At 45.6% G+C, this 12551-nt stretch overlaps 1 protein-coding gene across 4 annotated transcripts in view; it reads right to left on the bottom strand.

The window, feature by feature from the left end:
- CCDC141 (coiled-coil domain containing 141) overlaps positions 1-12551 on the bottom strand; it is a 94587-nt gene that overhangs the window by 50206 nt on the left and 31830 nt on the right. For all 4 annotated transcript variants that reach the window (XM_079975790.1, XM_079975792.1, XM_079975793.1 and 1 more), the window contains exon 5: positions 3272-3525. In XM_079975790.1, coding sequence (XP_079831916.1) covers positions 3272-3525 — 254 coding nt within the window. The remainder of the gene's footprint in view (positions 1-3271; positions 3526-12551) is intronic.

Raw genomic sequence — 12551 nt, 5'->3', positions numbered from 1 at the left:
GCCTGCTCTGAAACCCTTTACAATCCTGTACAACCAGTCTTTCATTCCATGCCTTCCTCCATGTTCCCGTCTGGCATGGCCATACTGTAGTGGACCAGTGTAAATTGTTGCGGACCCACTCACAGCGACCCCTCTCCAGAGAGCAAGGCTTTTGTTCTCCTGTGACTTGGAAGGGAAAGGTTAGCATACAAAACCCAAAGCATTACTGAATAGGGTGGGGAGGGAGAGATGTTCTTCAGCTGACTGCAGTCCCTGGGGTCAGGGGCAGCCAGCCTTTATAGGGCTGGGGTGGACCAGAGTAAAGCCTGCTCCACTTTGGTCTGCTCCCAAGCCCTGCCCACACAGCCTGGCGATATTGGCCAGGATTCAAATGGACAGATGGCAGGAAAGCCACATTGTGGCTCACATTTTGTAATTTTCACACCAACCCTCTTTATATTATTTTAAAATGGGGATTTGTTCTCAGCTACCAGACTATAGCCAACGGCTGTGAAGTTGACACCTCTGAAGGAAGACGGGATTTGTCATTCTGGGTACAGATCAAACTAATCAAGAAACTGGTAAATCTAGTCTTCCCATGGGCAATTACAAGCATCTGATGGATGCTTCAGAGTTTCCTAGCAAGCCCAAGCAAATTCATAAGGCTTTACTTGGGGGAATGTTATATAAAAATGCAAAGAACAAGTTGTGATTTATAATGTACCCATAGCGCATTACAAAACAGGTAATGTGATGCTCTCCAGGGGGCTATTTGAAGAGCTTTGAGAAAAACCCACGACAAAGTGGCGCTGCTTCCATTTGCATATTTAATTTATATGCCCAGGCTGCCAACTATGTCAAAGAACACAAGGCACTATTTCCTTACATATTTGTTAAGATGATCTCTGTATAACGCTATACGACTTTTCAGTTTTAAACTAAACTTCCTTCCTATGCTATGACTTACGACGTCTTGGGAAGTTAATACTGATTGTCAATGAGTAAAAGGAGGGTTCATAGAACATATCTGACTGATACCATAAAAAGCATAATACAGGTGTGAGGCCCTTCTTGTCATCAAGGGCCACATAACATTTGCAGTAATCTTTTCAGTACCAGGTAAAGACTTAACTTTCCCCACAGGCTTTTGATGGACTGAGATGATGTTGGGTTCTGTTATTAGGGTGCTGCCAAAGTTTCCCATAGCTGTAACGGAGGGTTTGTTTTGTATGCATGAATGGAAGGTGTTTGTAGGAATTGTATTCATGGTATAATGTGATGTTTATGTTTTTGAATGTGCTCTAAGTAGGAAAGTCGGATAGAAAGTCCCAATAAGAAATGGAAACAGATACAGAAATTTCGTTTGTTGTCATGACCAGATTCATGCCATGTGAATGTTAGCAACATTTACAGTGGTACCTTAGGTTACATACGCTTCAGGTTACATACGCTTCAGGTTACAGACTCCGCTAACCCAGAAATAGTACCTCGGGTTAAGAACTTTGCTTCAGGATGAGAACAGAAATCGTGCTCCAGTGGCACGGCAGCAGTGGGAAGCCCCATTAGCTAAAGTGGTGCTTCAGGTTAAGAACAGAGCTCCAGAACGAATTAAGTTCTTAACCCAAGGTACCACTGTATTTGTTAACACTGGGGTTCCTTCCCCCCACTCTGCAAAAAATAATAATAATATGTAATTAGTTACGTTGCTGAAACTTCATTACCTCCCTCTCCTGCTATGATGCTAGGCACATTTACTTCTGCGTAATCTCCAATGAACCCAGTGGGACGTACTTCTGAGTAAATATGCACAGGATTACTTTGCAAATCTCATACATAAGGTTGAGATTTGACTCCAAACGCCATCTGAACACTAGCCTATGGTGCTGTTATCAGGATATTTACATTAAAAATTGAATGGAATGGGAAGTCTGAGGATGTGACGTGGCTTATGTAGCAGTCCCAGCTTTTCCCAGCAGGATTTTTGTGCCTTTAACAGCTGGACGGCATTGAATAGCACTGATAAGAAGGCTCCCAAATGCCAGGACTGTGTTAAAGTCCCATTAAACGCAGTGTGACTTATTTCTGAATAAACGCACAGAGGACTGTAGCTGCAATCCTAAGCCCCATTGAATTCAATAGCTCATTTCTGAGTAGACATTTATAGGGCTGCACTGTGCCTGCTTACACTCCCTCTTCCACACAACGAATGAAGTAGCAGGAGCCTCGTCCTCTCTTGCATGTGGCTACCCAGCATCACTTCATCCTGTGGCAGCAACCTGTGCCATGAATTCTTGGAACCTGGAGGTGCTTCAAGCTCTGCCTCCTGACGTTGCATCTCCTTCCCCAAACAACCATGTTGCCGCAGTTGTCTGAAGGGAAACCCCAACACAAGAGTTCCTGCCCTGGCGTAGGGCTTTCATGTGACTGGGACACCCAAGAGCTTGCATGCTGGGGGTGGGGGTTCTTCAAAGAACCATGGGCAGTGTGTGGTTGTTTGAGGAAGGTGATGCTACGTCAGGGGGGAAGCCACTCAGGCACCTGCGGCAGCCCGGGGGCAGGGTGAGCCGCCCATAGGGGAGGGGTACACCTCCAGAGTCTGCCTGCCTCCTCCCACTCAGCCACCCTACAGCTGGGGGGAGGCAGTGGGCAGACCGTTTGGGCAGCGAGGAGTCTGCGCACACCCAAGAAGAAGCAGCATTTGGATTTGATATCCTGCTTTATCACAACCCGAAGGAGTCTCAAAGCGGCTAACATTCTCCTTTCCCTTCCTCCCCCACAACAAACACTCTGTGAGGGGAGTGAGGCTGAGAGACTTCAGAGAAGTGTGACTGGCCCAAGGTCACCCAGCAGCTGCATGTGGAGGAGCGGAGACGCAAACCCGGTTCACCAGATTACAAGTCTACCGCTCTTAACCACTACACCACACTGGCTCTCTCCCAGGAGAGACGTGTGGCTCTGGCGCTCTGCAGGCCCTGTGGTGAGTGCCGCCCGGCATTTTGTCACCCCCCTCAGTGGTGACACCCGGGGTGGACCGCACCCCCCCACACACACACCCTCCTCTGCCCCTTCCCCCGCTCGAAGTAATCACGGTAAGGCCGTGCACATGAATAACACAATAAATAGGGCTACTGTTACTCAGATTTGAGTCCCACTGGGTGGAAGCCTAATGATCACACCAATATCGCATCCCATCCATGTGCTTTATCTGATCCAACACATTAAAGCCTCACTTCGCAGTCCTGTTTTCATGCATGCATTTATATATACAGTTATATATGTCTCTCTTTCCTACCTGGTTTTCCTGGTGATGCCATTGGCAGATTTGCAAGACCTGCTCCAGTCCTTGGCGCTGCAGCTTCAGGTATTTGTCCAGTTGCCTTCTCCTGTCCTGCAGGACTTCGAGGAGGCTGCCAATTTTCGTGCAGCTGCTGTGGGCTCCCTGAACGGATTCTGGGTTCACATTCGGCCCATCAGATTTGAACTCCTCTATGAATTCGGTAAGGTCGTGGCTTTTGTTCAAGAGGACCAGAGACTTTTCTAAGAGCTCTGTGGCGGGGGAGGGGGAGGGGAATAGGCAGAGAGAAGAAAGGTGGTTAATTCCTCATACATGGTGTGATGTTCAGGGTGGACCATGTGCAAAAGGATTGTTGGCATATATATCTAAGATTCCCCTGTCATATATCTAGGTAGAAGATAAACCATAGAACTGTCTCTCCACACACACCCCTTCGTTGCGGCACATTCAGTTTCCCTGGGTCTGTAGCTTCTATCCACATACTACCTCAGGTTCTAAGCACTGTATGCCTCAAACACACTGCAGCTCTCGAACTCAGAGCTTTCCAAAACTGTGTGTTGTGACACTTTAGTGTGCTGGCTGCAGTGTGTAGGTGTGTTGCGTGAACACTCCCCGTGTTCCTCCTGGGACTGGAAAGGGGTTAGTTTAACCTCTGGTTTGCTAGTACAGTGGTACCTCGGGTTAAGTACTTAATTCGTTCCGGAGGTCCGTACTTAGCCTGAAACTGTTCTTAACCTGAAGCACCACTTTAGCTAATGGGGCCTCCTGCTGCCGCTGCACCACTGCTGCACGATTTCTGTTCTTATCCTGAAGCAAAGTTCTTAACCTGAAGCACTATTTCTGGGTTAGCAGAGTCTGTAACCTGAAGCGTATGTAACCTGAAGCGTATGTAACCCAAGGTACCATTGTAAAACTGAATTACGGTGTCACAAAATGATGCATGTCTAAAAGTGTGCCACCAACAAGAAGTCTGGAAAGTTCTGCCCTAACTGATCTCTAAATGTGTAACTTGTATTTTATTGTGCTGTATACAGCGCATAAACTACCCAAGACCAAGGCTACGTATCTCTTCTCTGGCTTTCAGTACAAAAGCTGCATTATTCAGCTGTGAACTACACAATATTTGAAAAAAAATGTGTGATCTGGCTTTCAGCTGGCAGGGGTATAAACCAAACCAAACCAAACCAAACCAAACCAAACCAAACCAAACCAAACCAAACCAAACCTGTACTGATAGGGATTCAAATACACATTAATGTTATATCCAGCAGAGGGCAGTGATGACATTCAGCAAACACAACATTTATTACCAGGTGACTTCCCACAGAAGCAATTCAGACATCTGCATATTATTGGGCAGGGCCGACAGCTTCTGAAGCCCAAAATATTGAGCATGTAATTTGCATATTATGCCAGTGGTATTTATATACATTTGCACATTTCCACTACGATACTTGTTCAAAATGCCTTACATTTTGTGAGGGGGCGGGGGAAAGAAAACACTGCGCAGCAATGTGTAGCATCACAATATGATAATAGGCAGTCTGAGCACCACCACTAAAATTATTTTCTCTCAAAAACACAAAAGGGCAGAGTTCAGCATATAAGTGCCAACATTCTCTCTCTCTCTCTCTCTCTCTCTGGCAGAACAATTTGCTCAAGTACTTCACATGTTCATTACCACACAGACGCTCTTACCAATTGACATTTCCCAGAGTCTTGACAAATAGTGATTATTGCAACTGATGGAAAAAAAATCACAAAACAGCAGACATGGTGTAATTTACGGGGGATAAAACTTTCTCTTGATATAATGAGAAAAACCTCAGAATGTGATTTGATTGGGAACGGGTGGGGAGGGAGAGACATCGTATTGCTCTGCTTTTGAAAAACATCTCTGCCTTCTCAGGAGAAATGCCCCTGAGATGCACGTTAATTTTATGTCAAAATGATAATACATAAATGCTTTGACAAAGGTGTTCCTCCTCAGAGAGAATCTGTCAAAAATCGAATGTGAAATGCAGCACTGAATCACTTATACCTGGGGTAGCCAATGAGGTGCTCTCTAGATGTTTTTGGACTATACAGTGGTACCTCAGGTTAAGTACTTAATTCATTCCAGAGGTCCATTCTTAACCTGAAACTGTTCTTAACCTGAAGCACCACCTTAGCTAATGGGGCCTCCTGCTGCTGCCGTGCCGCTGGAGCACAATTTCTGTTCTCATCCTGAAGCAAAGTTCTTAACCCGAGGTACTACTTCTGGGTTAGCAGAGTCTGTAACCTGAAACGTATGTAACCTGAAGCGTATGTAACCCAAAGCAGCACTGTAAATCCCATCATCCTTGACCATCAACCATGTTGGCTGAAGCTGATAAGAGTTGGAGCCCAAACACCTGGAGGGTTCTCCACCTTGGCATCCCATGACCTATATCTTAAGCTGTATCCCCAGAAGCAATTCAGCCAACATTTTGCAATAAAGTCAAGGCTAATGGGAGAATGGGCAGGGTTAGGTAAAAGGCAGGGGGAAAGCATAATCGGGGTTAGAGCGGACAAATGATACATGCCTCATTTGTTTATCTAATTTCAGGCCAGCAGGACAGAGTTGAGAACTGAAAAATACCACCAGACATATCAAGAAAGAAAATATGGCCACATTTAAAAGAAGCACCATGCTACTTTAAACAGTGCTGGCTCCCCTCCCAAAGAATCCTGGAAACTGTAGTTTGCATGGTGCTGAAACATGTTAATAGACCCTTATTCACCTCACAGAGCTACATTTCCCAGAGTGCTCTGGGAAGGGAGACCAATTGTTAAACCACTCTGAGAACTGTAGCTCTGTAAGGGGAATAGGGGATCTCCTAACAACCCTCAACACCAAGCAAACTACGGTTCCCATGATTCTTTGTGGCAGGCCATGGCTGTTTAATGATACAATTTTAAAGGTTTAGTGCAGGTGGGTAGAAAGAAAGAAAGAGAGAGAGAGAGAGAGAGAGAGGGAAGGAGAGGAAGGAGAGGTTTTGGCAAAACTGAGGTAATGACTATACTTCATTAATGACTGGAGTATTTTCTCCTCATCTGCTTACCGGTTCGTGAAATCTGATTCAACTGCCCACACCACAAAGTGAACAATACAGAAGGCAATTTTAATTACATACATAACTATCCACTTCTGAATCCTTATCTTTCTGAAAAGACGTAAAAACAAAGAATAAATGGTATTGGATAGAAACTCTTGCCCCTTTGGGAGAAAGCCATATTTTCCAAGACCGTTTTCCTTGTGGCAAACAATTTCATTTGATTGTTTTCAGTGATGGACCTCTTTTTTTTGCAATGGCAATCAATCACTATCAACTGTTCCAAGGCCAAATTGCTGTGTGATGATGAACGCTTCACACCAATGGAGATTGAATTGAGACCACCAAACTCATATTAAAGTGACCAGGCTTCAATTCACTATTCTGTCGTCTTGAACAGAATTACATACGATTCAAGCCACTAGCTTCTGAACCAGCTAGACTCAACCATGCAAAAGCGAGAGAAGAGATTTTAAAAATATGAAAGTAGTTACTGTTGCATCAAACAATCAACTGCAATTTAAATTTATTGTAAACATAACATTTGACTAAAACCACATGTCTAAATCTCAGCGGGGAGCAATAAACTCATGAAGGATTAGAAAGGCTTTTCAAATACATTTCAATTGTCCTTAGTTTCCACAAGATGCTTTAGTGTCATATTTGTAATGTTTATACGGCAGGGATCACTGTGTGGAAATACTGTTTTTATAGCAATTAAAACATATCAGTTTATTCAGGCCTGGAAATATATCAAATGTCAAGGAAATAAACAGCTATCTGAATTTTCAAAGACATCTGAAGGCATCTGAAGGTAGATTTTTTTAATGTTTGAGTTTTTATGTTTTTTAATACTTTGTTGGAAGCTGCCCAGGGTGGCTGGGGCAACCCAGTCAGATGGGCGACATATAAATAATAAAATTGTTGTTGTTATTTTACACCTCCACTGAAACGCAGTTTCTATGTTAAACTCATTTACAGAGAGAACCAGGTTCTGTATCCCAGCCTTCCTCAACCTAGGTAAAGGGTAAAGGGTAAAGGGACCCCTGACCGTTAGGTCCAGTCGCAGACGACCCTGGGGTTGCGGCGCTCATCTCGCTTTATTGGCTGAGGGAGCTGGCGTACAGCTTCCAGGTCATGTGGCCAGCATGACTAAGGCGCTTCTGGCAAAACCAGAGCAGCACATGGAAACGCCATTTACCTTCCCGCCGGAGCAGTACCTATTTATCTACTTGCACTTCGTGCTTTCAAACTGCTAGGTTGGCAGGAGCTGGGACCGAGCAACGGGAGCTCACCCTGTCGCGGGGATTCGAACCGCCAACCTTCTGATCGGCAAGCCCTAGGCTTTGTGGCTTAACCCACAGCGCCACCCGTGTTCCTCAACCTAGTGCTCTCCAAATGTTTTAGGCTATAATCCCATCTACCCCAGCCAGCAAAACCTCTTGAGGTCACCAGACTGGGGGAAACTGGTATGTATTCTAGATCACAATTAAGAGTAGTGACCAAATGGTTTTAAGTGGTAAAGCTGACTCCAGTTTTTAAGAACCTGTACAAATTGTTCCGTAGCTAGACTGTTTTGTACAATACCCCACAAAGGTACAGCTCTGAACAAGCTCTAACTGTTGGGGGACATACTCTGGGTTGTATCTTGCTATATTTTTCTTCCCTTTTCTTCCTTCATTCAATCTTCTCATAGAAAGATAGCTTCCTCCCTCAAACGCAGAAAACCAACATCCATAGGAGTGATGTTTACAGTAAGGAAGGTAGCATGCCATCACATACTCATTTAAATAATACGAAAAGCATGCAAGGACTTTGTTGAACCAACATCCATATATTGGATAACAAACCTAGTCGCTCATAAGGAAATGTGTGCCACATGCAAATCCTAGATTACTTAAATATGTTGGGTGGGATCCAGCTAAATTAGTGCAATGAATTTAAACCACACAATGAAATCTTCCCCTCCTCCTCCTCTCCCTGTGCCCCCACTCTGCCTCACACCCCCTGTAAATCTGCTCTGGAAGGTTGAGGTAGCCGCTGGAACAAAAAATCTTTAGACTGCTAAGTATTTAGCAATAAGAGCTGGCCTGTGTATCCAAAAGGCTTTATATAAACAACACGTTCAGGTAAACCCTGAAGTTTGCACAAGAACAAATTTAATTTAAAAGAAACCCTAAGGGGTCATGTTCCCCCTTCCCAAAAACAGCCGCCCAATGAGGATTCAGTATGTTCAGACACCACGGCATGTTGCACCTCAGGCAAAAAAGAAAAACAGAATCCAGGTGGGGGGGGAGAAAGCCCTCCTTGAGATCCCAATTTTATTAATATTTATCACAGGTGGGACCTCCAATAAACTGCTGCATTTATGCTAGAAGGTAAGAGTACATTACAACATTTCATTGGAGGTCCCACTTGTAATAAATAATAAGAATTGAGGGAGTGAAATACACAAGGAGCTGTTTTAGAAACCACACACCCTTTGGGTCTAAACCTCTTGGACGCTGTATGCTTTAACTGCATATTGCCACTGAAGGTGTCTTGTGAGCTTTCTCTCTACTGTACCCAATTGCCGCTTGCTGGCATCACTGTGCTAAAACTAGCATTGCTTTTTAAAAGCCCTTTAAATATCCCATCAGCTTCTCTGTGTAGTTTTTGGCAGCTAAGAGCCTTGGAGCTGTATTTTTGCAGCTTTTACAGAAACAGACACTTTCAGATGGTGTATCAAACAGCAGTTGCCTAGGGCGGAGTCATCCTAAATACCTAGATACAACATAAAATGGAAATGTGACTGCTGCACATTTCCTTTCCATGTTGCCGGATCATTGCCTGCGGCTTCCTTTTTATCCTGCTAATTCAGCCTCCCAGCAATGATGGACAACAGCACTCAACCGGATACCTATACAGCACACAATTGCCCAGTGCCAGAAACTGATCACGTTTTTCAGCATTACCTGGGTGAGGAGCAAAATGAAGGTATGCACCCATTAAAATAACGCTGTCAGGTTCTGGAATCAGAAACTGAGTTCTATAGATTGCCGGAAGAAATATCAACAACCTCAGATATGCAGATGACACAACCTTGATGGCAGAAAGTGAGGAGGAATTAAAGAACCTTTTATTGAGGGTGAAAGAGGAGAGTGCAAAATATGGTCTGAAGCTCAACATCAAAAAAACGAAGATCATGGCTACTGGTCCCATCACCTCCTGGCAAATAGAAGGGGAAGAAATGGAGGCAGTGAGAGATTTTACTTTCTTGGGCTCCATGATCACTGCAGATGGTGACAGCAGCCACGAAATTAAAAGACGCCTGCTTCTTGGGAGAAGGGCAATGACAGGCCTAGACAGCATCTTGAGAAGTAGAGACATCACCTTGCCAACAAAGGTCCGTATAGTTAAAGCTATGGTTTTCCCAGTAGTGATGTATGGAAGTGAGAGCTGGACCATAAAGAAGGCTGATCGCCGAAGAATTGATGCTTTTGAATTATGGTGCTGGAGGAGACTCTTGAGAGTCCCATGGACTGCAAGAAGATCAAACCTCTCCATTCTGAAGGAAATCAGCCCTGAGTGCTCACTGGAAGGACAGATTGTGAAGCTGAGGCTCCAGTACTTTGGCCACCTCATGAGAAGAGAAGACTCCCTGGAGAAGACCCTGATGTTGGGAAAGATGGAGGGCACAAGGAGAAGGGGGCGACAGAGGACGAGATGGTTGGATAGTGTTTTCGAGGTTACCAGCATGAGTCTGACCAAGCTGCGGGGGGCAGTGGAGGACAGGAGTGCCTGGCGTTCTCTGGTCCATGGGGTCACGAAGAGTCGGACACGACTAAACGACTAAACAACAACAACAAATAGTTCCATGCAGAGTGACTTCAGCTAGAGCAGACAGGCCTACAAAGGAGCACTGTTCAACCAGAGATTGTTCAAATCCGGACTGACAAACACCCAAGCCATCTGATTTGACTGGTATATAGGTTGTGTATAAACATAATGGCTTGTGTAAGCCACAGTCCCTAGGAAACTGTGAGTTGCCTCTTGCCACCGATCAAGGATGGCTTCAGTTTTTCTGAAGACCATCGAGCAAGATACCATCCCTGGGGAGACTATCCTCCCTCAGCGAGTCTGCCTCCTCACTGCAGGCGGCGTTTGGCAGCAGGTCCCCTGCCCAGACTGTGAGCCATTGGCATATATTCCACCATGCCAACCCTCAACACTGGTCCTGCACCAAGGCTTGGTCATCCCTGACAGACCTTGCTTCCAATGTCTTTGGCTCCTATCCTTCCATGTTCCAAGGGTGCATCTCTGCTTAAAACTACTTTGACAGATACCATTTTGAGTGCAGGTCTCCAAAGTCATGGTAATTGTCTTTCCCAGAGAAATGTATGCCAAGATGAGTCCCACTAAACTAGGCCCAGCTGCCAGGTGGCTCGGCTCACGCCAATTGCAGGCTTCCAAGATTTGCTGCTGGGTGTTTTTTGTTTTGTTTTTAAATGTCCTTTCCCTGAAATGCAGCGTACACTGAAATTTGGAACATACTTGTTTTCCCATGCAAAACTTGTCATAAATATTTGGGCTGAACACCACGAAGCCACGCTTACTGCGTTGTAAAAATCCATCATTCCATTTCCTCTGGAATATACCCAATTGCATATTTGCGGCAGGGAAAACTGTAAAACTCATCCAATGTCCACTCCCCCGGGACTATTCGTTTCATTTCTGAATTGTGGCATATTTTTGGTTCCGGTTTCAGATTGCTTTCCAGCATCAGGGCTGGTAGTCTGGAAGCGAGGCTGGCTAGTAGTTGAGCTGAGAGCTGGCAGGCAGGGCGGCAAGTGAGAATTCGGGCAAACCTAGATTCCTAGCACCTTACTCCAAACAGGAGGCCTGCCTGACCCTGTCTTTTACAATTACTTAGAAGGAAGCCCCTGGGACGCAGGTGGCACTGTGGGTTAAAGCCTCAGCGCCTAGGGCTTGCCGATCGAAAGGTCGGCGGTTCGAATCCCTGTGGCGGGGTGCGCTCCCGCTGCTCGGTCCCAGCGCCTGCCAACCTAGCAGTTCGAAAGCACCTCCGGGTGCAAGTAGATAAATAGGGACCGCTTACCAGCGGGAAGGTAAACGGCGTTTCCGTTTGCGGCTCTGGCTCTGGCTCTGGCTCTGGCTCTGGCTCTGGCCAGAGCAGCGATGTCACGCTGGCCACGTGACCCGGAAGTGTCTCCGGACAGCGCTGGCCCCTGGCCTCTTAAGTGAGATGGGCGCACAACCCCAGAGTCTGTCAAGACTGGCCCGTACGGGCAGGGGTACCTTTACCTTTACCTTTTAGAAGGAAGCCCCAAGCTTTTTAAGATATGTTTCTGGAGACGGATGCTATCCTGCTGCGCTATGCAATTGTAATTACTTTACCCATCTCCTTTGAGATTGCATCCAACCTACTATAAGTACAAGGAGTACTGAAGCTGGGGAATTCTCAACCCTTTGCTCTCTGCTAAAGCTCATGAAAAGCCTTTTGAACAGGAGGGTTGGGGAACCTCAATAGTATGATGGAGCACATGGACTGCTGGAGGAGGGGCGAAATCAGGCTTACATAGTCTTCAACAGGCTCCACTATGGCTGCAGAAAGTACCTTCCATTTGATTTGGGAGACTACCCTCATCTATAGATTTGGGGGGGGGGAACCCTCATCTATTGCCCCATATGTTCCACACTGTTGCTGAGGACCCTTAAGCCTCAGGAGAAGCTTTTGGGGAGCCCGCTCATGCCTACTTCATCCTCACTCGCTTGGAGAGGGACACATCACTGTTGCCACAGGCCTGAACTGATTCGCTGAAGAGGGATTTTTGCCCAGACCTTCTGCTGTTCCACAAATTAAGCTTCTCCCTTTCCCACTCCTTCTCTTCTCCGGACTTCCAACTCACAAGAAGTCAGGCCACAGGTTCCCACCCACTAGGATACGATAATCTTTATTGTCATTGTCCCATACACAACAGCGAAATTGAAAATCTGCATCAGACATTCAAAAAACCAACAAGCCTAGTTAGCCCCCTAAAAACTCTGATACCCCATAATTAAATACAATATACTCCCATAGAGACTACCTTACACTGCGTTTGAAACCAAAATCACATTTGAATAGAAACTGTTTCTTAGGTGGCTAGTCCTAGTCTTTATAACCCTGTACCTTCTTCCAGAAGGCAAAAGCTGAAAGAGAT

The sequence above is a fragment of the Podarcis cretensis genome (genome assembly GCF_951804945.1).
Source record: "Podarcis cretensis genome assembly, chromosome: 1".
NCBI lineage: Eukaryota > Metazoa > Chordata > Lepidosauria > Squamata > Lacertidae > Podarcis > Podarcis cretensis.
Note: the sequence above shows the minus strand (reverse complement) of the source record. Positions and strands in the feature narration are given on the sequence as shown.